The sequence below is a fragment of the Corvus hawaiiensis genome, chromosome 16 (assembly GCF_020740725.1).
Source record: "Corvus hawaiiensis isolate bCorHaw1 chromosome 16, bCorHaw1.pri.cur, whole genome shotgun sequence".
Taxonomy (NCBI): Eukaryota; Metazoa; Chordata; class Aves; order Passeriformes; family Corvidae; genus Corvus; species Corvus hawaiiensis.
Window position 1 is genome coordinate 3,145,416 of NC_063228.1, and position 27,798 is coordinate 3,173,213.

At 44.6% G+C, this 27,798-nt stretch overlaps 1 protein-coding gene across 1 annotated transcript in view; it reads left to right on the forward strand.

Annotated features, from left to right (window-relative positions):
• FAM20C (FAM20C golgi associated secretory pathway kinase) overlaps positions 1-27,798 on the forward strand; it is a 59,186-nt gene that overhangs the window by 8,230 nt on the left and 23,158 nt on the right. Inside the window, exon 4 of the mRNA XM_048320498.1 lies at positions 4,379-4,457. Coding sequence (XP_048176455.1) covers positions 4,379-4,457 — 79 coding nt within the window. The remainder of the gene's footprint in view (positions 1-4,378; positions 4,458-27,798) is intronic.

Below are 27,798 nucleotides of genomic sequence, written 5' to 3' on the forward strand. Positions count from 1 at the left end.
TTTAATGTACTATTCCAGATGAAAGGAGGGGACTTAAAATGTACAGCAAAGCCTAAGAATAATTTCACAGATCTCTTCCCCTACAGTCTTTACTTCCTTGACTAAACCAAGAAAGTCCTTTAAGAACAAGTTAGCAGAATTGGCTGAACAAGGACAAACTAAGAGATGATGAGGGCTTGAATTTATTTTGAAATTTATTCTTCACAGCTTGTACAGGGCCATGTCTCTAGCCCGGGGCAGAGCATTACTTGTTAAAGGCAATCAACATGTTTATGTTAGATTTAAGCTTGATCTATAAATAGGAATCCAAAATGGATCTGAGCATCCTCTGTTTCAGATGTTAACTGCATCCCAGGCTGTGACTGTATCTCACTTCTCAGGCATTAGCACTGCATAATTAAATACATTTTTAAATGTTTGTTGGATTCTGACCAAAAGAATCAGAAAAAGTTCAGGGGTCCTGTTGGGACTCTCTCTCTCTCCATCAGAAAACAATATGGTTTAGACAGGCTGGTAGGATCAGGGCTATCATGGAGCAAAACAGAGGGGCTGGAAAGCCAGACCGGTTGGAATTCCAAATCCCTTTGGGTCAAAACCCTCTGGGCAGCGTTGTCAGTACCAGACAGCAGCCAGGAACTCTGTAGCATTCAGCTTGAAAAGAGGACTGAGAGATGATAGCTGGGTTATCTTTTGTACTGGATGGGCTCTGTGGCTCAGGGAGGGAATTCAGGCCTTGTGTTGCTGAGGGGACAGGGTGGGGAAGTAGCAGACGTGGCATGTGGCCATGACAGCAGGCTCAGAGATGTAAATGGGGTGGGGATTTTTCCAGGCTTGATCCAAAGTCTGTCGGAGAAAACAGAAGGAGTCCCACCAATTTCACTAATCTTTGGACAAGACAGTAATCCCAAACATTCATGCAAAAAGATTTCTCAGGGAATTTTTTGCAAAGCCTCCTGAAGTTAGGAAGATTTCTGATCACACCCTAGAGCCCTTACACTGGGTTAACAGGAAAGGTTAATGCTGCTTTCCATTTGCTTCTGCTTTGGAGGGAAAAGAGAAGCTTTGAGTTGCCTGAAGATGAAAAGTAATGATGGCATTGGGATTTGTTTTTAGCAGTGTGCCAGTACATCCAGGAGCTGTGTGAGACTTGATTTGAAGAACCTGCTGTGAGCTAGCAGGTTTATAAAGCCTTTACAGAGCTGTTTGTGACCTGTGGTGTTACAGTATATTAAAATACTTTAAAAAAAAAAAGGTGAATTCAGAGTGTGACTGGTGGCTCCTCTGGAGTCAGCACAGCCTTGTGTTGCAAGGCTTTTCTAAAAATCCCTGAACTTGCTGACCACAGATGTGACAGAGCGCGATGGTGCAGCACCCTCCACTCCTTGGAAAATTGGATGTGCTGCTTCTGGGTGTGCCACATTCTTCAGGAATGGGCCTGTGGGCAGTGGATGAAGGCACAAGGATGTCTCCAGATGAGCAAACAATGTTTGGGACAAACCCCTGGAAGATGACAGGCCATAATGGCCAGAGGGACATGTTTAACTGAGGCTGAGGAGGAGACAGAGTTCCTGAGGAATACAGCTCAGAAAATGAGAGGGAAGCCAGTGTGCAGATGTGATGCTAAGTTAGGACAGGGGAAGTGATCTGACTAAGAGTGAATCATCTCCAGGGAGATCTGCTCTTCTCTGGCATTGCAGCCCCAGAATGTGGGCACCCCAGACTGCTCCAAGGCTGCTTAGTTTGCAGGTACAGCAAGGGTCTTGTCGAGCTCAAAAGAACAGTCCAAGCACAGGTGTTTCCATCTCTGCAGGGATTACAGTGCTGGGCTCTAACCAGCTGGGATCTGGAGGGTGGCCTTGCATCACCCCCAGCCTGGCCAGCACGTCAGTGGCACTGGAAGAGCAAAGTGGGAGTAGCTGCATGTGAGTCTGGATGACGGGGGGAAGCCAAGGTGGAGCTCTGGCATGGGGTGTTTTCCATGATCCATGTGGGTTCCAGCATGCCCTGCCACAAAGCACAATGGGAACACAATTCCCACCAATGTCCCCCTCTGGTTTTCAGAGTTCCAAAGTTTGCTCCCAGCAGCAGTGGAGGAACAACTTGTGCCAACAAAACTTGTGTTGGGGGGAGGCTACTGGTGCAAGCAGTTAAGGCAGTACAATAAGATGGATCTAAAAAGACGAGGGGGATTCTTTTGTTTTACTTCAGCTCAGTTCCTTCTGACAGGAAAGCAGGCTTTTGTGTCTCATGGAAGAATTATTCTGAATTGTTAATCTTCATACATTTCCCTGCTTGGTGGTGACATCCTCGCTGTTGAGTTTGGCTGCTAACAAAATCATTATCTGTCGAGTGGCTTCAATTTGCTGAGAAACCAGTCCTTTTAGTATCTGAAATTCTGTGCTTAGAGAAGGCCGTGCTGGAACATCGTTTTTTGCTTCTTCTTTGTACTGCTGTGATGGTAGGGGTGTAGATTAGTGGATCTTTAAGGTCCCTTCCAACCCAGACCGTTCTGTGATCCGATGACCGTTCTGTGATCCGATGTTGCTTTGAAACGCCACGCCTGTGGCGGTGGCTGGGCAGGGAAGGTGGTCAGGACTGCCCTGTGCCCTGTGGGCGTGGGGCAAGGGCAGCTCCAGCTGCCCAGCCTAACCAGGGCTGTTTCCAGAGTGCACAGACGGTCCCAGGGCACCACATGCAGGGTTTGGACTGGAAGGTTTCTGCTTTTTATAGTCCTCAGGATAGGAGCTGGCCATGAAAAAGCCTTGTGCTCCTCCTGCACTCAGGTGCAGATCAACTGACCTGTCCTGCACAGGAGAGGGAGTTTGATCCTGGAAAGCCCTGTGCCTCTGCTTTACCTGGTCAGTGCAAATTGCTTAATGCCCTTTAATTTCTAATTATTTATTTGTTCCTTTGGGATGAAGTGGAAAGGCGAGAGAAGGCTGGGATCAGCAAAACAGCAGGGCAGGAGGGATTTTATTCTAGGAGAAGTATAATTACACTGACCAGATTTGCATAGCATTTTGTTGCAAAAATATAGGCTGCAAGTGCTGAAAGAGAGCTGATGACCTATCAGTGATAAGGCACAGAGATGAGTAATTAAAAAGATGTGCAGCTAATAGCATTGGTTAGAGAAAAAACATGTACAAGCTCTATAGGTGGAACAAGGGCAGCTCTCAGCCAGAACTTACAGAGCAAGATAACCTGACATTTATGTAGTTCTCCAGTTGACACGGGTTTTGTCAGAGCTGCAGAGAAAGGGATTGATTATCTGATGATTCTAGAAAGCATCTTTAAGAGACTGACTCATCCACACAGCCCTGCTGGCCATGGCCTGCCTTCCCAACACAGAGGTGCATTTAGGAGTCAGACTACAGGTAATTTCATTTATTAGGACACTTTTGTTTGAGGCAGTAGAAAAGCAGCTGTTTTTTGAAGTATAGGTTTATCTTTTTTAAGTAGCCTTATCATCAAGTAAAATGCATTTTTATGAATTCTTATATAAAATTTAATTCTTATATATATAAAAATCATCCTAATTTTAGAAACACTATAATCTGGCTGTTAGTGTGACATTGTCCAAGTTTTTCAGAATGGTATGAATGAGTATCAGTCTTAAATTCCCATTAGCTCCCAGTTGGGAGATGAGCAAAGCCACTGTCCTTGCCACCTCCACTGTCCTCTCCTACCTCCACTGTCCTCTCCTGCCTCCACATGTCCTCTCCTGCCCTCCCAGCCAGGCCAGGCTGCTCTGCACAGCTCTGCTCTCATGTATGAACCACCTTGGGATGCCTTGGAGTTAATGGCTGGGCTTGGATACATATCCACTGTGCATGGAGGGGCTGAATTTACATATTTCTGCTGCTCAGAAACTGTTATTAAAATCGCAGCAGAGATCAGAGATTGCTGCAGTATCTGCTCATACTTTTAATTAAGGAGCTGTCTGCTGTGCACTGGGCTGTACATCCCAGCTGCAGTTGTCTTTGAAAGCACCCCCATCTCCTTTCCCCGTGTGACTACCTTGTCAGAAGGGACTCCAAAAGCAACAGGAGATGGAGAAAACAAGACTCCAATGGTCTGCTCCTATAGGTGCTGTTCATCTGGGGTGCTTATGGAGCCCATGGTGGCCATGGTAGCCAGAAGAAGGCAAAAAAGTGTCAGGAAATGCAATCCATGTTTAGTCCTGGTCAGCAGCTCAAAGCCTTCCCCTGTAGTCTGCTGAATAATCTGTTGTCCAGTTGGGATCACCCTGCTTGATGCTCTGATAGCATGGTGCTGAACTGATCCAGAGGAAAACAGATAGGATTTGGTTTCAAGGAAACTGAGTGTAAGTAGATCCACATGTCTCATTTTAAAGCTGTTTTGTGTTTTTCCCCTGCAGCAATGAAATCAGGAGGCACCCAGCTGAAGCTGATCATGACATTCCAGAACTATGGACAAGCATTGTTTAAACCAATGAAGTAAGTCCAAAAAGTCTGTGATTTAAAGTGAATTTGTGGCGGAGTAGCCGTCTTCTAAGCTGTTAAACGTTTGCTGTAGGATCTCCCAAGGTTAATGTGTCTGGCTCCCGAGCCTTGCTGCTGAGCCTGGAGCTGCAGGGTCTGTTGATACCTTGCCCTGCTAGACTGGTCCTTGGAAGAGATGCTGAGAACGCTTCAGAGACATCAGAGTCTTCTCAGGAATGCTGTTCACTCTGATCTCTGTGAAATCTCCCGTCATAAATACAGGATGTTTTCAGCATTTCCATCTCATGTAAACTTACTCCTCAGGTCTGAGCTTTATCTAGTGTCAGTGCTCCTCTGGAACATGGCCAGACAAGAGAGATGATTCAGAACAGCTTTGAGAAGAGCTAAACAGTATCTGTCTGATAAATCAGAATTTAATCAGTTGATTTATTGTTGTTTGTATTAAAGAGTTGTATTAGTCATTTGGCTGGGGCTATGCTGAGTCTGTGAAAATGAGTTTATCCAAGAGTGGTACTGCAAGGTAGTGCCTCTGGAGAGAAAGGGAAGGACTAGGATTATGCAGCCTTAATTTGTGCCTGCCTGGATCCCATTGAGATGAGAGAAGTTATTCAGATACAAAACAGACTCCCAAATCCTGACCTGTATGTTTGTGCTGTAAGAAGGAAAATGACTCTGTGCTCATTGTAGAGGATTTAGCAAAGACACTTAGGGCTGCAAAATGTTTAATGGAGCTACTCAGTATCTGTGTCAAGGGTACCACTGGAGTAACAAATTCATTTCCTTCTTTTGTTCCCACTGTAGGGAAGTTCAGTTAATTTCCTCTAAGATGGTCCATAGAAGACTAAAGTAGCTGAGAATGAGTGGTTTGGAATATGTGTTGGCATTGTGTTAGAGCTGCAGTGGGGAGCACAGCTCAGGGGGGAAGCTGCTGGCTGGCGTCTGAGAGATTCCATTTCACTACACATTTTGCTGTAGATTGACTTCAGACAAGTACAGATTTGACTTGATTTTATTTGACTGCCAGAAGGGTCAAAAAAATTGATCTGACCTTCCTTCAACCTTCAAGGTTTGAGCAGGAACCCTCCCTATGTGCCTCTACCCTGGGAATCACAAGAAAATCCTATGAACTTCAAGAGAACACAAGGCATTTGTACAAAGGCCAAATGCCTCTGTGTCATTTCCCAAATTGCACACAAATTCTCCACGTTTCTAGTGGATCACTGGGTGCCTGAGAGAGGCTGGAGGCAGCAGAGACAATACTGGCAACTCAGAGGGAAGGTGGTACCAGAGAGCATCTACTCCAGCACCTGCCCTGCCTCCCCCTGAGTGTTCAGATAACCAGTGCACGAGCCCATCCCCTTTACCTGCAGGTTTGATGCATATAGGCACAATTCCTGATCACATCTTGTCCCACATGCAAAATCAAGAGCCAGGGGGATTCAGGCAGCCTTTGAGTATTTGGCAGAGTCATGGTTGTGCTGTTGTCTGTTCACATAGTGTGTGATTTGCGCCTTCTCCCTTTCCTCAGATGCAGATAATCTCAGTCTTTATCATTGGTATGACATTGTAATTCTGGGAGTGCTAATGAGGTCAAATCAAAGCACTGTACAGTGCACAGCCTCAGCAAGATGATGGATGACAACAGAGGTGTAGCCACGTTCCTGTGTAGAAGCAATTACTACAACCCGCTAGAACAATAACAGAGAATGATGATGTCTTAATCATTCCCTTGGCTTGATTTGAGGGGCAGCAACACCCTGTTTGCTCACTGCTCTTTGCACTGCACAAACCCCTGGAAGAAGCACTCAGCAGCTGCTTTTCCAGGCCGCACACCTTCCAGGAGCAGCACTGCTGCAGCTGTGCTGAGCGTGGCTGAACACGTTAGTGATTTGGAATAAGGGTGTTGGTGAGCATTTGTCTTCACTCTGATAACAGGGAGCAGGGAGCCAGATGCTCAGCTAGCATAAATCTTCCTAGCTCCTTTGGCATCTGGTCCCACTGGTCTCTTTCTCCACCTTACGGATTGTGGTTGATGAAGTTCTTGGAGAGGTTTGCAGCATCAATTCTTTATGCAGAAATAAGCAGCTTAAAATGAAATTTTAAAAAATAAAAATAAAAAACAGGCTTTAAATCTATGAGACTTCTGCTTGTAGGATCTTCTTCAGGTCCTAGACTGTTTCTGGTGCTCCCTCTTTATACATGATACCCTTTTCATCCAGACTTCACAAAGCTGGCTGTTCCTTCCCAGGACAGGATGCTGTAGGTAGCTCAGAGGCATTACTGCTCATCAGGCCTGGCAGACAATATTTTTCTAAGTAGTTTAATTTGAGAGCCATAAAATGTCATCCTGGTGGCTGCTTCTGAGATGAGCTCATAGGAGGAAGCCCTTGGTGGGCAGTCAGGTTGTCTCCACCTGGTGCATCCTACGTGTTTCCCTTGTTTCTGTGTTACCAGCTCTGTGGCTTTTCAAAGCAGCAGAAATTGCACTTTTTTTTCCTCATGAGTTGATAAGCCTCTTCAGACAAGCAACCTCCTTCCTGAACCCCAGGTAACATGGCTATTAGATGAGGCTGAGTGTAGGATTTCAGGCCTGATCCCAAGGAATATGGATAATCAAGAGTTTCCCATCCTGTCTGAGATCTCGAGTACCCAAAGCTGCACAGTGTGAGGTACAGAGGGTGTTATGTAGACATGAGGCCAGTCCCAGCCTCTGCTTGGATTTGATTCACTGGACTTGTCTGGAAAGCTGTTTTTTGCCGCACACAGTTCTACTCAGTGTCTTCCAAAGTGAATTAATACCTGTTTGAGTGGGGTTGCAGCAGACAGGGGAGACCATGCCAGCCCCTCCCTGACACAGCTGGGCATCTGCTCACGGGAGGGGAGCTCTGCAGACCTTTGGCAGTGACTTCTGCAGGGTAGCCACAGCAAAATGTGCTCCCTGGAAAATGTGCTCGCTGCACAGCTCATCTGACTGGCTCTGCCCTTTCCCAGCCTCTCAGTTCCATGCTGAATTTATCCAGGGAGCAAGCCAGCTCCAGAAAGGCCCAGGCAGAATTTGGAAGTGGGGAAACGAGAATCAGCCTTTGGCATCTTTTGTGCTCTGTGTTTGACATTAACTGACAGCTCTTCATCTGGTCATTGATTCAGGCTAGTGGAGCAAATGAGAGGAGGGAAGTGTAGCAGTCAGGGAAATGTGATAGCGGTAAATAAAGCCTGATCAGCTGCAATTATTTTATTTATTTGTGGCTCTGCATCTTCATTTCTGAAATAATTGCCCATAAAGTATTGCAGAGGAAGCCAAATCTATTTATAAATCCTATGGCCCAGTGTAGATTCCTTTACTAATTCCAAATGCATGATAGAAAAAGCACGTATTTGCTTAAACTCCAGGGAAGATTTAATGTATTTGCAATGTATCTTACAGTTAATGTGTACTTTTATTTAGCCCATAACAGTTCAATCATACAAAATTATTACCACATGGGACAGGAGAAAAATAGCAACCTCCCCTCCTCCCATGATTAGTGTATCTCACTGTACTAGTATTGTACATACAGCATAATAAAATTTATTTACATGATTGCTGGTATCTACAGTTGCAGCTTTCTGTGTGACTTATCAGGTAGGGATGGGTAGAGCCATAAATGTCAAAAGAGTTTTGGCTCATTTGTCCAAAAGGAATATTTGTAGCTTTGTAGTTTTATTTGGTTTGCTTTTGTTTCTGCTGGCTCGTGGAGTTAAATAGCTGGCTCAGCCACAAAACCAACACGCTATTTTTTTCCTCCCAAGGCTTTATTCTTGAAGAGGGAAATTCTGCTCCAGCAGAGCCAGTGTTAGGATTCCTATTGCACACACTGGTGCCAGGATTTTGAGAGAGGTTTTCACAGTTCCTTATGGAAAAGCCAAATAGGATCAGATAGAAAATCATACCTTGTTATTGGAGTTGTGAGTGTTTAGGAATGACATCTCTCATTCCCATTTTTATAGACTGCATTGTACAAACGTGTGCAAGGGGTATTCATGATAAAATCTCTGAGGCTTATTTGTTCCATTCAAAGAAATACTACTGTATCTAGTGAACTCACTTTTGACTGAACAGATAAAAGCCAGTTCTGTTCCAACTTTAGATTTTACTTGATATTTTTAACATCTTCTTTTCTTCTGATTTTACAAGTCACAGTGCAGGATTAGACAGAGCCACATGACTGTTTCTTCCAGTACATGAAGTTTGCAGTAAAAGTCTTTATTAATGTAGAGCCAATTAGTATCAGGGTGATACCAGGCCAGAAGAGGCTTTTGGGGTGGCGAAATCCAGTCTCCTTGGATCATGGGCATTCCTTACCTGATCAAACACTGCTGACCATGTTATTTGTAACTTTGTCCCTCACTATCCCTCCTGAATCTTGCTGCTGGAAGCATCTCCATGTTCCTGCAGCCTTCAGAGCCCTCACCCATCACAGTGCCAGCCACAAAACCAGCTGGTAATCACAGGCAAACTGCTTCTCTACAGGAATGGAACAAGCACACCCATCTTTTGGTTCCTGTAATGTTCCTGTAGCTGTCTCGTGGCTCAAAGACACTGGTGCTGTTAGCTGGGCTGAAGTCAAGCAGCCAAGGTCACAGGAAAGCTAATTCTGGCCCTCAGGGATGTGGGTGTGACACCTGGGGATGTGGTTTAGTGGTGAACACCCTGTGCTGGGTGTTGAGTTGGGAGTTGGGCTTGGCAGTGCTGTGCTAGTGGTTGGACTCAGTGATCTTAGGGGTCTTTCCCAACTTAATCGAGTATATGATTCTGTGATTTTTGTTTCAATTGGCAAAGCACAGCTTTTCACTGGCTTTTAGTGTCATATTATTGTGACAAAGGATTAGCAATGTTCTTCAAGTTTCTTTTTGATTTGCTTTTAGGACTGCTCAACAAATAATGCATCTTTTGATAGGGATATTAAACAGTCCAAGCAATCCCCATAATGCAAACAACTTTCATTTCCTACAGTTATACTCCCTTTCTGAAGTTGTGGCTGTTGTACCTGGGAACTGCAGCCTCCAGGCTTGATTATCATATCAATTAGGGTGGTGTAATCCTTCTGCACTGGTAGCACTGCTTCCAAGTCAGAGGAGTTGAAATGAACTCCAGAATGGAGGCTGCTGAAAGATTGCTTTGCTTATTACATTGCATCTCATGCTGTTTTGAGGAAATACGTTTTGCCAACCTGTTGCATGTGAGCTGGCAGGCATCCAGTATAAACACACTGTTATAAGTCAACATAGCAATTAAATCAAATTGCAGTGTTTTCTCTGAGCAGCTAGAGAAGTGAGATGTGCATCCAGTAGCTGCTCTGCTAGGAGCCTTCCAGGATTAGCACTTTGACACTCTGGAATGTGCTGTGTGAAACCCAGCTGAGCAGTCGATGGTCAAAGTACAGCCCAGCCACTGAGGTTTGTCCCTCAGCTGAAGCAGTGTTACTGTGCCAGTCACTGGTTCTGTGCAAGGTGGGTTACTGGAGACCTAAGGTTGAATAAACTGGTTGGAAAGGTTGAAACTGGTGATCCCAGCACTTGGTTTATGTAGGAGTCTTTTAAAATTGCAAGGAATGCTCTCGTTATATCACGAAGAAGAAGGGCTTTCTTTGCTGCTGGAAGGAATAATCAGTAATCAGATATTCTATGGACCTCATCTATGAGATTTGGGGCTTTTTAAGGGCATTCAAATCCTTGCCAACCAAATCTCTGCTGAAATGTTTACCTGAATGAGACTGATAGGCACATTTGATTGTACTTATATCAGGAATAAAGCTGGAGTTAACTGGATGAATTATATCCTTTGATATTTAAAGTGCATGAGATCTGAATGGGGTCCTAAATAAGGACAGTGGAGGATGCTGTGTAGTACTTTAGCTCTTTAACTTTTGGTATATTATGCATGAACATTTTTCTCTTTTATAGCTAATCCTGTTCATCAGATCAGACTTCTTCAGTATTTCAGTGCAAATTGTGTTTCAGGACTCAGCAGGGCCTCTGGTCCAAATCTCATTTATGCAGATTGGAAAATTTGTGGTGACTTCAAGGGGAGCTGGATCAGGATTGAGGCTGGCTGATGGCCCTGGACAGCAGTGAAATCCAGTCTCTGTCTGCCACTGTGCTCTGCATTTCCCCTTGCCACAGCTCAGCAACTGCTGGTTGGAATATTGATCAATCCCATCCAGCTCAGGAGCAATGTGTTCTCGAATTCTGCAAACATGTTTATGGAATGACCCCAGAGTCAAAGTCTGCACGTCCAGGTAGCTCAGAGGTTGTCCATTAGGATCTGCAGGGATCTGGCCAGCAGCCAGGAAGGGGAAAATAAACCTCCTTCCCTCTCTGGGCAGCAGCTCTGTTGTGCTGTCCCAGCCGAGCTGCCCTGGATTATCCCCTCCTGGAGCCAGGCAGGATCTGCTCTTAGCCAGGACTGAACAATGTGAGTCCCAGAGGTGGGAGGGACCAGACCTTCCTCCAGCAAACCAGGGCTGTTTTGCTGGATATCACCATGTCCATGGGGTTCGGCTCCATCCCAGCTTCCCACCACTGGGAAGCTGCCATCCACCACTGCGGGTGAATTATCCCCAAAATCCCTCTCTCCTGACTTCCCCATGGCATCTTCAGCTCCTGACAGAGAAAACTTTGTTCTGCAGCTCACAGAAATGCCAACCCCATGATCTCTGTTACTGGGGTTTTTTGCACGGTCTTCCAGCCGTGCATTTTTCCTCAGCTCATTTGTTGGTTTGTTTTTGGCAGATGATAACAGGATGCTCAATATCTATTTCTGTTCTTGTCTTGCACTGACACAAATGGCCACAGGTGCTGCCTGTACCTGCCCCTTATCACAGTTTGAAGGGAGACCTGGGTTTGCAGTCACACTTTACAGTACAGAATTGTCTCTGCTCGATTAGCTGCCTTCTAGGTGCTTACAGAATCTTGCTAATTAGTCTTAGGGAACAAAGACATGCTTGTGTTTATTTTTTCTTTAAAAGCTGGTTATTGCAGCAGCTAGCTTTTATTTTTTTATTTATTTTACATTACCACAGTATATTAGGAAAGAACCATCTTCAGTGTCTGATTTTAATCAAGCCACTTCTTCACTCTAATTTTCTGCATACCAAGAAGCACAGTCCTGTGGCTTTGTCTTTTAATCAGAGAGGCACTTTAGCTCCTCAGTTCCTTATTTCACACAGTTAACCATGTATCAAGGGTGCAGAAAAGCAGCAAACATTGCTGAGGGAAGAGCTGGCATGAAATGCACAGTCTGTAATTTACTGCTGAGCAACAGGGCTTGGCACACAGGGGACTGGTGGAGCACTGAGGTAAGATGTCCCAGTAAATCTAAGCAAAAAAAATGTGTCCACAATGTTTTCAGTGGGATATGCAGATACTGCTACCCTGAAACATTCCATGGGAATTCGTCTCTGTTTCTCTACAATTTATAATCCTTAAACTAGGCTCCAGAGACTGAAATTCAGGGAGGGAAGGATGATTTGTGCAAGACTTGTGGCATAAACCACAGGCTGAGGCTGTTTTCCCTCTGGAGCAGCACACACGCCTTTGTCCTGAAGATGAGTTGCCCGTACTCATCTCACCCCTTCGGAGGAGTTATTTTTGGATGTTTTATGGAGCTCAATTGCTCTTTCTCTGCCCCTGGTCTTTATCTCACACAGAGATAGCTCTGGGGATCGCCACCGCTTTGGAGGAGGCGGATGGGGATTTGGCCACTTGCACCAAGATTTGTTTGAAGTTTGTCAGCTCATTTAAGCCCTCAGCATCTCTACAGGTTTTTGAGTCAGGGCTGCTGGCCATCCAAAGGGGCAGAAGATAATCAGCAGTGAAATGGATATGATGAAACAGCAAGTGTAGGACTGAGGACCCGTGTCCAGCTTCTCCAGAGGTCACCGGTTCAGGCAGCACAGTCCTGTGGTCAGTGACAATGCAAAAATGGTGTGGCCTTTAGGACAGACCCACAGCCAAAGTAAGAGTGTCTTGCAGGTTGAGACAGGAAGGTTTTGGTGAAGCTTAGGAGAGAGGGCACAGCACAAATCCAAATCACGCCCTTGGCATGGTGCTGTGGGTGACTCACTGCTGTAAACCAACAAAAAAAAGTGTGTTTCAAAGAGCCATAATAGCTGTTAATAACAGAGATTTAGGGCACGCTGAAAATTTCTGAGTTTTGGGGTTTTTTTCCTTTTCAGTATCTGGTTCAATAGTCTTAGTACTTTTCTTCTTAATTTATAATTTTCCACCCTGCTGTAGTGTCGTGCATATGGGTAAATAAAAGTGAGAAAGCCTGAAAGACTCATTTGCATGTGAAGAAGTAGCAGAAACAGAGTAAGTAGCATCTGCAAATGTGTGGGAGCTGGAGAGTAGCAGGGGGACAGCAAAACTGTTGTAAATAGAAGCAGCTTAAAGTGCAGGATTATGTGCTATGGATAATAAAACACCCCAAGCCAGCACATAAGCCAGATACTGTTCTCAGCAGCAGCATCCAACTGATCCTGTTAGCACTTCAAGGCCCTTTTGTAAACCTTGCTAATTGGTAGTCCAAATTCTTTGTGCCACGGTGTTCATCTGGCCAGAGGACACATAAAGCCATGGCTGGCCATGGAGACCTGTAAGAGCAGAAATATTGCACACAGACCTCAGCTACACACAGGCTGTACATGGATTTTTAACTGCTTTGATTAGCTAGCAGCAAGCAGCAAAAGAAATGGAGATGTTACATAAATCTCTAGGTTTAATGGGAAATCTGGCAATAATTGGTGTAATTTTCTTTGGTTTCCAGTATGAATGACCTGTATTTAGTTTGAGTCTATCTCATGATACACAGAAGAGAATTTTGACCCAGCATATTTGTGTTTCCCTGTATTCTGGGCCTGTTTGAATCACCACGCTTGGATAACCCAGCCAAAATTTTCAAACAAACCTCTTTTGCATCTGATTCTTTAGGGGGTTTATTAAGCAGAAAATCTGATTCCCTGGGCATAAAACCCAGAGATTTTTCAGCCTTTCATGTTGCAAGCCCAGGTTTTGTGTCAGGGCCCTGAGTGAGCCCCAGCCAGGAGGAGGGAGAGCAGTGCTGTAGTTCCAGCGCCAGCTCTGCCTTCCGGGCTGATGATGGCAGACAGCTGACAGCAAAATCATGATTTTCTCCATAGGATTGAAATGTGGGGCTGGGGGTGGTTGGCAGCAGAAAGATGGGATGCAGCAAGAAGGGCTTCTGCCAGCCCTGGAAAAGCTGGGGACAGCAGCTGTGCCTTCAGCTTGACCCAGTGCCACCAGGAGGGCAGAGTCTGCTTTTCCCATTGCCTGCCTAATTTTCCTATTCCCAGAGCCAGCTCAATTTTTTTTGCATTCTCTCAGGTACAGGAGGTGGGTAACTGGGATTTTAGCCCAAAAAATGCCCTTTTATGCTCTGCCTGACCTACTTGTCACTGCCCGTGGGGAGCCGCAGGGGTTTCTTCTCCGCTTGTGCTTCCCTTCCAAGAGTCAGGTTTTGTGCCCGATGGTATCATGGAGCCTTGAAGTTATCTTGGAGTACCCTGGGTATTTTGGTACAGAAGCTGTGCCTGCTGTGCTTCAGCAGCACTCAGGGCCCTGCTGCTTTGCCTGAAGCATGGCAAGGCTTTCATGCTGCAGCGTGGAGGGGCCGTGGCAGTCCGGAGCGAGCTGCGGCTCCGGGCGCTCTGAGCACAGACAGGCCCTGCTCTGTCAGCAGTCAGCGAGAGGAGATGGATTTTGCAGCATATCCAGGCCACCTATTCAAGTCCAGGTTCTTTTGGCACCCGTGAAATTGTCTGACAACTTGTGAGCGGGCAGCGTGCCATGTGAGCAGATGGGCTGACTGTCCTGGCAGCCAAGAGCCTGGGATGCTCAGCTGGCAGAGGGGAACGGGAGCAGAGCTCCTCGGTGCTGCTGCCCACATGCCTGTCCCTCCTGACGTTACCCTGGGAAGAGCAGGCACATGGGGTGTCTGGCATGGGCACGGGGTGTTTCACAGCAGAGATGATACCCCCACATTCTGCCCCAGGCTCCTGCTACTCCATCATCGAGGATAAGGGAGTTTCTGAGATGCTTTCAGCCCAAGCTCCCCACTGGGGACAGCTGGCACCTGCCACTGTCCTGTGTCCTCCAGAGACTCACCTTGAAGGCAACAGCACAGCAATTATTTTTTAACTACCTCTGCTAGGTAGTTTCCTGTGAGAGGCTGGCTCTTGCCAGAAGTGAATCCTGAGATAAAGGGATTAAAACATCCTCTTCGAGGCTTCAGAAATTGTCACAAGGACTTTCTCCAGGGAAGGCCCTAATGCTTACTACCCTGAGGGGCAGCTTTCCTCACACAGGCATGCACTGCATGATGATTGACACATCATTAATTAACTCTTATTAATTAACCCCATAATCTGAAGGGATGGGGAAGGAATTGCTCGCAGAGCTGGATCCTGTCACTTCTTTGAACACACAAGTCCCCTGTTCTGCTGCATTCCCACACCCATCTGGCTTTGGGACTGAAGAAGCTCATAAAGAAGGCAGGACTAATGAACAGCCTTTTACAGGCCCCCCTCAAATGCCTTCATTTCCTGGCAGCCACAGTTCAAACATGGTTTGCAGGAGACCAACTATTTGTATCTATTACTCGGAGTTTAGGAAGAGGAAAATGAAAAAAAAATGTAACGAATTGATTCCCCTTGTTCCCTGCTGTGTAGGGTGTGATGCTGTGAAGGATAAAGGATCTGTCCCTGATGTAACACAGGTTCCACACGTCCTGTCCCTCCCATTAGGCTGGTTGTGCTACATGAACCCAAAATTAGGACAGAAAACCAGTCCTGCCTCTCCTTCTTTACTCCATCGGGGCTTCCTCCCTCCCCACAGCTCTCCAAGCCCAGACTATGCTGAAGGGTCGAGCTGCACCCACAACAGCAGCACAAGGGACAGTTCTCCTGCTGACTTCAGCTGGACTCTGCTGGTGTCCTTGAAGACTTTATTTTGCTCCCATCATCTGAGCCAGCCCGTATCCTGTGCCAGTTCTGCCTAGCGACCGCTAACAATCTCCTGTGTCAGGCAGCAGCATGATTATAGCTTTATTTCACTCATTTTGTCTGCATTTGTCTTTCAAGGAGCAAAAAGGCAGCGATTCTGTCGTCTAAATGCGGCCTAAGGACAGAAATTGCCCTGTTTGCCCACAAACACCAGATTCTTGGGGTGATGCCAGTCTCAGTAAGACATCAGTGGTGCTGATAAGCCAACAGTCATAATCACTGATAAGTGCTTTGCTGATGTTTTGGCAAGGTTCTGCGTCCAATATTGTTGACCCTACACTTTTCCTATTATGTGCTGCATCCTTTGGCAGGAGAAAGGATTTCTCAGGGATCAGAATGGTACCTGTACTGCAGGAGGTGCCCAGACCCCCACTATGCCTGGCGGGGCTGGCTCCTTTTATTCGGGGTTGTAACTCAGTGCTCATCCCTCCGATGCAATTCCAGGCCCAGCAGCATTAATCCTGCCATTTTGTGTCTCTGCATTTGGGAACAGCCTCCTGTTGCTGACATCTGAATTACATTTTTAACAACAATTTCCTTTGTTATACAGAATGATGCCAAAGCAAACAGTGGTGTTGGAGGCTCACTATCTGGTTTAAATAACACAGACCTTTAAGTGGATGAGGACTACAAAAAAAAAATTATGTAGATTCTGGGTTTGTGTTGTTTACTTGCTTGTTTGTGAAGGATTTTGTTCTTTTTTAATTTTTTTTTTTTTTAATTTTCCCTGGCAATGTGAGTCTGTCACTCTTGCAGTAGGACAGTTTGGAAAAGCTCCCTGATCCCTCTCAGCTAATTGTATTCTTATTATATTATTGGATTCTATCATCTTTCCCTTCCCCTAAAAAGTGTATTGAATTGCCTGATATTGCACCAATTCTTTATTGCAATATCTTCTAGATTTAAAAGCTACATGTACTGAAACTATTCTGGTATTACCAAAGCCATTTAATACCTGTGAACTTAAGGAATGTATTTTCTGGCACTCGGCAGTGACTCCAAAGCCCCAAAGAATTACACTCAACAGCCCTGAATTTCAAAGCCTGACATCACTGCAAGCAAGGAATACAAATCCATCAACAGAAGCAGGATTTTAATTGCTTTTGAATGATTCTATAGAAATCTAAAATTGCTTTGTGGGATGAAAAAAAAACAACCCATTTTTGTCTGTGAAGAGGTTTTAATTCCGACGAATAAAATAAGTGGTTGCTGGAATAATACAAGATTTTTTCCCCTCTGACTGTGGAGCTGTTCCTACAGCCCCTGCCTGCTGGGATTTTATCCTTGAGCAGTGAGACATGAGAGTTCATCAGATATTGTATGTGGCAATTGCCAGGCCAGAAGAGGCTCTTTGGTGGATGGAAGATTTGTGCTTCTATTGCATTCACTGTTAAAAAAGAGACCACCTGCATTCTTTTGCAATGTGACCTTCTCTAGCTGGTCATATGCTGTGTTTTCTTTGTGATCTGATCTGATTTTAAGGGTAATCAAAAGGCCAACAGTGCTTGAAAACCCAATAATACCTTGACTCTTCTTCTATGGTTTTCCTTTTTTTTTTTTCCTCTTTTTTATGAAAGGAATGAAAACCTTTGCAGACGTTTCTGCATCTGGCTTAGCTTCTAGTTAAATGCATCCTCAGGGAGTGCTGGAAAATATTACTTCTGTTTAGAAAAGAAGTAAATGAGTCATATTTTACAAAATAGTTTTCAAGGAAAGGGATATCAGAAGTTGTTTGTATTTTCCTGTTTAATAAACTTAGCGAATACATAAAATCTGGTCTGCATCACGAGAGGAGCAACACCGGGGTGTGAGTGGTTCCATTGCCTTGGCAAATGGCAAAAGCCTGCCCAGCTGGCAGGTGCCAGGGCAGAATCCACCGCTGAGCACCCCAGGGATGGGGCAGCCTGAGGGTCCCTTCCCTGTCCCACCCCTTTGCTGTGTGTGGGGTCAAATGCTGTGGCCTTCCTGGCCTGCAGAGGAAATAAAATCTGGTTTCTCATCTCAGCATTTCCACGTGTGAATCAGCTGGAGGAATCCCCTTCCCCTACCTAAATTATTTAGGATTTCCAAAGGTATCCAGGGCGCCCAAACTGGAGACCACAGTGGAGGTTGGGAGTCTGTCCCAACTTCTGCCTCTCCCAACTTCTGCCTCTCCGTGTGGCTCCTTGGCAGAGAAGCCTTTGCTGAGATCCTGAACAAGCTTCAGCCTAGGCCAGGGCACAAAATCGTTGTCATAATCCCCCATGTCCACCCAAACCAGCATCACTGATGAGCAAAACCTTCTCAAAGGCACTCAAGGACACCCACAGACATGGCTCAAGTGGGGCCATAATAACATCTAATACAGCAATGACATTTCCTTAACCAGGTATGGAAAGTATTGCTGAGCTCATTTCAGGGAAAACAAAACAAGACAATCCAGTATTCTGTATTTTACTTAATGTTACACTTGCAAAAAGGTGTTTGTTTGCAGCATCTGATGTTCCACACTGATATTTTCCTGGCATTTGAAGCATGTTGATACTGAGATGTATTAAAGTACAGAAAACCTTCCTACCAAGGGCTTTTAAATATTTTTAATTATTTTCAGAAACAAAACGAGCCATTATTGTATTTTTGAAAGACAGTCATTTTGTCCTTTCTTGCATAACCACATCTCTTAAAAATACTTTTTAAACAATTATTTTTAAGTCGTTTTTCCTTTAAATTGACCATAACAAACCAGACAGATCTCTTCAGGATTAATTTTCCACCTAGCTGAAGAAATTAGTTCTTGCTTTCTCCCTCCCACCTTGGAGCCATGCTAGGATGGTTACCTGGATACCCTGCCTGTAAAGGATGTATGTGCCGAGGCAATTTAAGTAGCCTGATTTGTCATCTAACTGCAGACATCATTAGCAAAGCATTATTTGGCTGGAACACTGTAGGCTGAATGTGGATAACTCCTCTGTGTTGAGGAAAGATTTAATTTAACCACCTTGTGACCAAACACTGTCTGTCTTTAATGCGGAGCTGCAGCAAGGCTGGTGTGAGGAATACAAGTGGTATCTGGGTGGGAAGTTATTTTCCTGTGGTGTATAACTATTGGGAATTTATTCTGCACCAGGAGGAGGACAGCTGCTTTTAAATGTGTTGGTTTTAATCTACTGGTTGGTATATTTTGGGGCAAATAATTTTTGTGTCAAGGAGGAGAAGGGAAGAAAATATGAGCCTGGCTTTTCCTTTTTTTGCTATGTAACTTTTCTCCTTGTCACAGTCCCCATTTCAGTTTATTTCTCTGGTTATCATCTCTGCTTTTAAAATGGCAATTCCATCAGGATGGAAGGATCCTTATAAGCAGGTTTTTAAAAACAAGCTGGTGGAGTTACAACGATGGTTTGAAATATGTGACAGAATGTAAAGCAGAAAATAGTGGCCTCCTCTGATAGGACCTGCATGTCAAAAGGCAGAAATTGGCATTTCCTTGGAATCTTTGACTGTGGAGCGTGGTCAGGGGCGTAGTCTGGGCATAACAATAAGGAACATATGAAAACAATTCTGAGTTTTAGGAAGAGGGTTTTTTTAGTTCTCAGGCCACTTTTTAGTTTAAGATTGAACATAACATAAACATTTTAAGGAGCTAACCAAAATCGGGTCATTTATTATTGAATCCAGTATGATTTGGACAACTCAGCTGGAGTGTGGGGATCTGTCAGGTTCCACAGACCTGCAGCCTCCCATCGAAGGTAATTCTGCAGCTACAGCTGAATTGCAGAAGCACCACAGTTGCAGAGCTGCCAATTATATATTCCTGAACATTCTTCTTGGCAAATCAACTCCCAAATCATGTTCAGAAATCATAGTCTTAAATGAAGCACGGCTGCAAAATATTCTGCTGATCTATGGTGCAAGTCCTTTTCCTTTAGTCATAATTGATGTTACAAAATATTTTACGGCTTCTGTCATTAGTATTCCCCAATTGGCTTAAACTACAATTTAACTCATGCTGTAAAAATGCAAAGAATTTTCTACTGATTAGCAGCAACAGTACTACATTTATCAACATGGGGTATTTTTGGGTGGGTAAGGAGTCCTTTGTCTTTGACTGTCTAGACATTCTGTTTTTGTTACAAATCTAGCAAAATGAAGATGCTTTTGAGGTAGTAATTAAATTCTTTCAGTGACATATAGTCTACTGTGCACAAGGCTTCAGGATAATGAATATATTTATTTCCAGGAAATCTACAGTATTTTCCTTGCCATTTGTAGGACTCAGCATATAAATAATGCAGGCCATGCTGTGCTGATTTTCAGTTCATCCCAGGAAATTATGCCATTAAAAATGCCACAATTCTTTCAGGCACACACAGACACAGCAGGTAAAGAGAATATTCATGTGATGAACAGCGACAGAAGCAGCATTAGCTAATGCATAACCTTGCAAAGCACCCCTTAGACAATGAAACTGTTTGCAGTAATTATAGTGTGGAATGAGACTGTTGTTTAACTTAACATCATGGCAGCTAAACTGTGATCCATCAAAGTGGCTCTGAATTTGTAACCCAGGGTTAGGACTTGGAAGTGTAAACGAAGGTGAAGGGAAATGAAGAGCTCTGGAGCCTCCCCTGCCACCCCAAACACACACAGTTGATGAGCGTGGTGAAAGTGGAACTTCTTTTAAGCAGTTCTGAAAATGTAAGGTCCCCATAAATTCCTCACAGCCTTGCTTTGGTCTGTGAGCATATGTTGCTTTTTGAAATGTGCAATTCCTGTGTTAAAATCTCCCCTCTACAAAAGCAGCAGTGGCTCTTGCAGTGCTCAGGCAGCAAAGATCACACGGTGTGTGAGCTGTGTAGAAGCAGCATCGTGTGTCTTTGCTCAGTAAGGTGAGAGTGGTTTGTGTGCTTAAGAAGGAAAATTTACTGTCTCCCCTTCGTAGGCATTACTTATGCATAAGCAGAGCTTTAGTACGTGTTGCAAATGGAAATCAAGTACATGATGTGCCTGGAAGGAGTTTATCCGACTATTTATGGGCTGATCACATTTGGAGCTAGAACTGGCTTGGTTATTTTTAGTTGGATAACGTTACAGTAGTAGTTGCATTTACAAAGAAGTGAGAAAATTCTCCTGCAATTCACAGACGTTTCTCGCTGGATCTCAAACCTCAGTGTCCCCACACTCCGTGTCCCAGAGGAGAAGCTGAATGCCACATGCCAGGGGCTGCCTGTCTGACTGCAGGTTAAGGAGTTGCAGCTCAGACACAGATTTAAACTCCCACAAAGCAGCTTTGTGGGTCTTTGTGCCTGTCCTCCTTCCCTCCCAGCTCTGTGCAGCGCACTCAGACGGGCTTTGCCTGCTTGAAGCCACGTGCTCTGCGCTGGAAGCGGACCATGACTGTGTTTTGGCAATGCAGGACAGGTTTTCCCATCCCTCAAAGGTGGTACCTGCATGGAGTGCATGTGTGTGCCCAGTGGTGTTGGAGGAGATCTGTTTTCAGAGCTGGAGTTGGGTGGAACTTGCACAAAGGGGCTTTGTGCAGGAGGGAATTCAGCTGGGCACGAGACTTGTGTGTGGAAAGTTTTGGCTGGATCTCTCAGGATAGTTCAGAAAGAAGGAAAATCTCGCTGTCTTTGGAAAAAAGAAAGGCGTCCATCTTCTTTCTCGTCTTTATTTTCATGATAAAAATCAACAATTTTAAGCTACTGGTCTTTGATACACCTCTGAAAAGAAGTTCCAATATTTTTAAAGATGCAGAGGTAATACATAGGTACATCATTAGCATGAGTCTGTTTCTTCTTTTTTGAATTGTTTCTTCTTTCTTACAAAGAAAAGGAATTGAAAACCATTAAAAATAGTGAAATAATAAGGCAGAAGCATATAATTTAATATGGTCATCTATTAAAAATGCACACTGTGCATAAATAGTCAGACATATCAGCAGGGAATCCACAGCCATCTAACAACTAAGTTGCTTTGCATTTGCCATCTGACCTGTAGATAAGTGGAAACAATGTCTTCATTAAACTTACAGAACTGAATATTAATCATTAGCAAAACCAGCACTGCAAGATGAAGGGGAAGTCTTGCTATGTCCCTGGGAGCTGTGTGCATGTACCTAATGGCAGGGTTTATTAAGGTCATATCAAAAATAGATCTGCTATTTGTCCACGGGGCTTACTGGTCTGCTACAAAGGTAATCAGATTTAGGATGTCGTTCAAAGACTTACTGCATGGTGTGGGAAGAAAAGGTGTATCTGGAAATATGCCCTAAAATCTTGACTTCACTTGACTTGCCCTCTTGTTTTCTCCTCTGGGTGAAAAAGATTAAGAACAACTGAGTGTTTAATTTTTATTCGATTTTATGGAAGAGTGGGGGTTTTTTTGTTGTTTTCAGTGTCCCCACTGCTCTGGCCTCTGCTCCCTGTCAGAGCTGGGTGGTGGGAGCAGGAGGTGGTGATTCCCTGACATTCCTGGAGCACCCCATCTCATGCTCTCAGACTGCACTGTAGGTACGTAGGTGAAATCCCAAATTTGGAGAATGTGATGGTGTGACATCATGGCACCAGCGTGTGCAATGCTGGAAATCAAAGGGTAGAGCTAATATTTTTAAAGAGGTGACTAAAAAGATCTGTATATATATGTATAAAAAATGGACTGTCAAATTTAATCTTCTTTGCACCTTTGGGTCATTTTCCTCATCTTCCTGGAGGCGAGCAAGGAACACACTTTATTTTGTTTCCTTTGGTTTCCTCTTCCACCTGTTTGAACCAGTAAGCTGATTCAGTCAGAAGGTGCTCTGGCTGTCTGTAACTAATCCTGAAATACTTTCCTGGCATTCATATTGCTGGTGAGCAGTTCTGTCAATACAATCACTGCCTGTGAGCTGCATGGAAAACAGCACCCAGGAAAAAAAAAATTTAAAAACCAGGTTTAATTCTTGCCAATATTTGTTATAAAATGAAGATCTTCACTCAACTTTATTGGAATTTACTCAGGCATTTGGTAATAGCAGCCTACAGGAGATTGCTTAAGGAGAGAACTCGAGGGACCTGTAATAAAACACAAGAAGATGACTTGTGTATTCTTTGCTATCTGGTGTCTCGGGTCCTGAAAGTGTCAGACACACAATGTGCTTTAGACGGAGTTGAAATTCCAATATTAATTCAAGATTCTTCAACTCCTGCTCTTGCCTAATCCTGCATTATCCGCCTTGATACTAGCAAGAGCTGTGGAGGATATCATGGACGTATTTAAACTAAATGCTAAAACCAGAGGTTATGTATTCTGTCCCCCTCATCCAGGCATGGACAAGAAAGGGGTGTTTGCTGTCACAGGTGGCTCATTTAGTTATTTGGTTGAGTCTGCATGTGTGCCACAGTCCTCTGGAGTCAACAGGGAGCTTTTCCCATGAATTCACTGCCCTTTAGATTTGAGTACAGGCAGGTCAGGTCCCAGTTTATGAACTGGCTCTGTCTTTCCTGATCCAGTTCACCTTGACCTCATGAGAAACCTTTCACTGAGTAGAAGGAAAGTTGGATCAGACCCAGAGGAAAAACAGTAAGTGCTGCAGGAATGGGACAATGAAGTCCAATGGTTAAATCACACAATCGCTTTGCTCTGCCATATACTTATCCTCACAGTAGGAAAACTGAAATACAAGTGTCCTTGGCTTTGGGAAAAACATCATTCTGTCTCTGAAACCAAACTCTTGTGGGCTGTGCACACACACAGCTATCGCACTGTACATACAGTAGATAAGCTTCACATTTTGTAGACATTTAAACACAGTTAAAAATTCAAGGAGAGGTAACCAGACATTCACTGTTACAGAAAAGCAGTTGCATGTCATAAATCAGCTCCACAAAAAAAAAAAAAACTGGCAACAATATCATTTCACTAAAGCTTTTACTGCATATCTTCTGCAGAATTTTCCTCCCTTCTCTTGTCCTCTACTCTTGCATCTTTTTTCATATGTTGTTTTTTCTAAGCTCTGCTTTTATTTTCAACCCTCACACACTTTGCTGAAATCTCCCCTTATCTTACCAAACATCCTCAACGTAGATAGACTTTAAAGTTTAAATTAGCTGAAACTAATGTCTAAGAGTGGGGCAGGGGAGCACACCTGTGTCACATTGAGCACTGGCTCAGCACAGCCTCACCAGGGGGAAGTGTTCCCTGTGTCTGCCTGTACCCACACACACAGATCCCTTTCTTTATCTCCACTCCAGCTCTGAGTGGGTGCATTTTTGCAACCCACCAAGCGTGAATATTCCTCTGCACCTCGAGCGTGGGAGTTCACCGAGCGATTGCACTTGATGGGAGATGTTTATATAAAACAGTGATTGCCCTGAGCAGCCAGGCCAGCCACAGCCTTCCTTCCCTTGCAGTGCCACGGAGCACTTCCCCTAACATCCTTCTGCTCTTTCTCTTTTCATGTGGAATATTTTTCAGAGATTTCAGTAGGTTTTTTTTTTTTTTTTAATTTATTTAAGAGGAGCAGTTTAGGCCAATACTGAGCCCTTTTGAAATCCTGCATCCTCTGTCATTTTAAGTGATTCTCCTCAAAACCTGCACCTCCATTTCTTTCCCTAAAATGCTGTGTCCATAACTGGGATTAAAGTAGGAGAGAGATGATGCTCTGTGGCAAGCAGGGACTGTATTTGCTGCTCCCCAGCAGCAGGGCCCACATAGAGGCCAGCAGGTTAAAATCCTCCTTCTCAGTGGAGGTGGAGGAGAGGGAAGAGATGCTAATATGGTTTGATTTTCCCCTGGGAATAACCCAGTGACTCCCTGTGGGCTGCAGAGCATTAACCCACCCTTCATGCAGACAGCTGCAAGCTTAAAGGACCCTGATGTGTCATTTCCAGTGTAATTTGTGACTCATGTGGTGCCCTTAATATAAAGCGTGGATTAGCAGGGAAGGCTTCCAGCCTAGAAGAGGAGAAGTTTAGAGGGAAAGTAAAGGGGATTTTTTATAGTTTTGTAAAACAGCATGATTATTCTGTGAAATGGCTACTAATAAAAGCTTCCAACCCAGTATGCTCTTCCTCATGCAATAAGTGAACAACCAAGGCTGAGGAAAATACAGTAAAATAACTCAAATTTAGCCAGGGAGTGAAACATGTGGGTTAATACTAAGATGATCCAGGCCTGTGTTCTACCTGAGAAATTAAGGCATCCTCTGACTGAGGCTGAGGAACGCTGTTCCCAAGTTCTTGAGAGCTTTAGGAGCACCCAGGAGTGCTCGTGGGTGCACGTGTAAGTCACCTTGGCAGCCTCCAGGCAGTAAGTAACTCCCTGAGAAATGTTCAAATCACATTCCCAGACATGTAACCCTCTGCAGATGGAAATAATCCAGGTAGGAGATGTGTCAGTGAGGGGAAATCAGCCTCAGAGGTGTACTGATCCCACAGCAGTGGGATGGGGCCAGTGCCAGAGCTCAGCTGGGGAATGGCGAGCAACAAAGTGCTGCTCCATATTCCTTGTTCAGGCAAAATTCTGTCTGGGAAGAAAACACATGAGAAAATGAGGGGTTACCACGAGCTGCAGAACCATCTGAGGGCAAAGAGTAAGTTGGGCACTCTTCACAGAGATTGTTTGCTGACAGGAGTTAAAATAAACGAGGAGACAGAGAGGTTGCATAGTTTGCTTTATTAGAGCAATGAAATAACCACGAAGCAGTCTGAGGTAATTACACCTCCTTTCCAGCTCAGAGAGGCACATCACCCTTAGCCACAAGTTAAAGAATGTTAACAGCAGCAGGGAGGCGAGTTCAGGGGTGCCTGTGCTTTACTGGGAATCCCACCTCTGACAAATTACAAACACTCAGTCGTGGAGAGCAATTATCTCGCAGTAACCACGTTCCTGCTGTCCTTGGTGGCAAAATTACAGAAGATTCTCAAGATTTGGGATTGAAGAAAGCTTGAAAAGCAAAACTTGTGGTTCTATGGGTGAAAGTCCCCTCTGACAGGCAGAATGACTGGGCACCAGTGCATCCTCTGGCCCCTCTGTGGGACATTTCTGGGGCAAATGATGTGTGGGGGCTGGAGCTGAGCTGTCTGCTGGCACTCAGGAGGTCTGGGGTTTGCAGGAGGAGGTTGCACAAGATGCTCTGACCCCCTATTTCTCATTTTGTACTGAAACTTTGACATGCATAGCTGGTGTAGCAGCTCTACAAATAAGAATTTCATGCTCTTTTTTTAATGTATTGGTCCACACACTATGTAGGCTCTGTCCTGTTTTGATGGTAGTTGTTTATCTGCAAAGTCTTGGACACTTAACTCAGTGCAGTTCAGTATCCAGTAGCTCCTGCATGGTAAACTGGAAATATAAAGCCAAAAGTGTTTGAACTTCTGCATGGGCAGGTGGGAAGGGAGCAGGGAGCATGCCCTAAATTAGCATGGTGACTGCTTTGGGCTCCTTGGGGGAGCACAGCTCCCCTGTACAAATGCAGATATATAGGTCAGCCAAGACACAAAACAGTGAAATCTCAAAGGATTTTTCACTTTTATAGCCAGAGCTTTTTATTTATTCCCCCAAGCCATAGGTTTTATACCTGTTATACGAGCTTAATGTTATAAACGACCCAGATCCGATATGGAAATGAGTTATTAAAATTTATTGAGGACTCAATAAAAACAGCAAAACAAAAGGAGACAGCGCTGGGACTGCGGCTGGGTGCCAGAGGCTCGCCCACAAAATTTATACCCTTGTGGTTGCCTCAGCTGGATGCGTATTTAATTCCTGTTTTGCATAGTTTCGCCCCCTTGTCAATCTTTTGGGAGCCCTGCTTTCCTGGTGCTGTGGCCCTCAGGGTCCTCACTGGTTGGAGTCCCATTCCTTTTGTGAAAAACGAGGTCCACTCTCCTGTGAGAATTTAAGAAGTTTAATAAAAACACAATAAGAGACACAGAAAATAAAGCAAGGAGGTAACGGCCGGGTGCCTTGGCGCTCTGCCAAGAGCACACCTGATGCTCGAGGTGAGTCCTTTTCATACCATTTTTACTGTCTGTTCTTTATGCATATTCAAACTTTTCCCGGAGCTGTTCTGCGAGGCCACTCCTTGGTCCCACCTTTGTAGAGCATGCGTATTCTTCTGCCTTGCGGTTTTATTTCTTTTGATTCTTGGCCTTGGGCTCGCCAGGTGCGAGTTGATAGTTGAGTCGGCCTCTTAATACCCCAGACAGTCAGGGTTGATGGCAGTTTTTGGGCCTCTTTTCCCCCTGGGCAGAGTGGTGATTAGCCACTTTGGGCCCCTTTATTCTCCGGGCAGTGTTGATTAGCTGCTCTTGGGCCTCATCCTCTGTTTGCTTGGAGGTTCTCTTACTCGCTCACACTTGCTAAAGTCTTGCTAAAAAGAAAGAAAACTACATCCACACAGCAAAAGCATTTCTAACATTATATAATATCTACCTTAATACTTGCGAGAAGCCAATATTACAATATATGTTTATAACACTTTTGTGGTGGTGCCTTCCAAGTCTGGCTGGCAACAGCCCGGCCCTTTGCACACCCCACAGAACTGATGTTACAGCACACAGATCATCCAGCCCCTGTAAAAACCAACCCACACCCAGAGCACCCCAGCAGCAGCTCTGACCATGCAATGTTAGAACTCATGATTAATTCATAGTCCATACAATATAAGGCAAAAGCCAACTCTCAATAATTCATCTAGAACATTAAGAACTGTAAGAATTGCAACACTTCATGAGAGAAAGAGAGGGCAGGGGATGCAGAAATTCAAACTCTAAACTGCAAATTTGAAGAGGGAGCCTGGGCCAAATGTGCTGAATACAGAGTGCAAACACTGTGGTGCTTCTAGTGGTGTCCATACAAAGTTCAGACAACTTTTGGCCTGGAGAGGAGAACATTGGGCTTGTACATTGTGCTCATACAAGTTGTTCATACTGCCCTGTGGCCCCTCAGCACATTCCTCTACCTGGCACAGCTCAAAAGGCATTTCAGGAACACAAGAGCTCACAGAAGTTGTTTGAGCCGTTCTAGATCTCTTTGTGTTTGCCTGTGTGGGGCCGGAGACACACTGAAAGCCAGGATTTGAGCCTTAATTCACTTACAAGGAGTCTGGATCTCACCAAGGAAGTGCGTGCAGGCCTCAGTGTCAACCACAAAGGTGACATCTGGGATCTACCAAAGCCCGTGGCCAAACTGACTTGTGCTTTTGGCAGAATGACAAAACGCTTTTTGGGAAATGATCTTTTCCCAAAGAAGTTGTTGTCATGGGTGGAAAGAAGAAGAAGGAGAAAAACCAGCTCTGAGTCTGGCAGTGGCCAGGG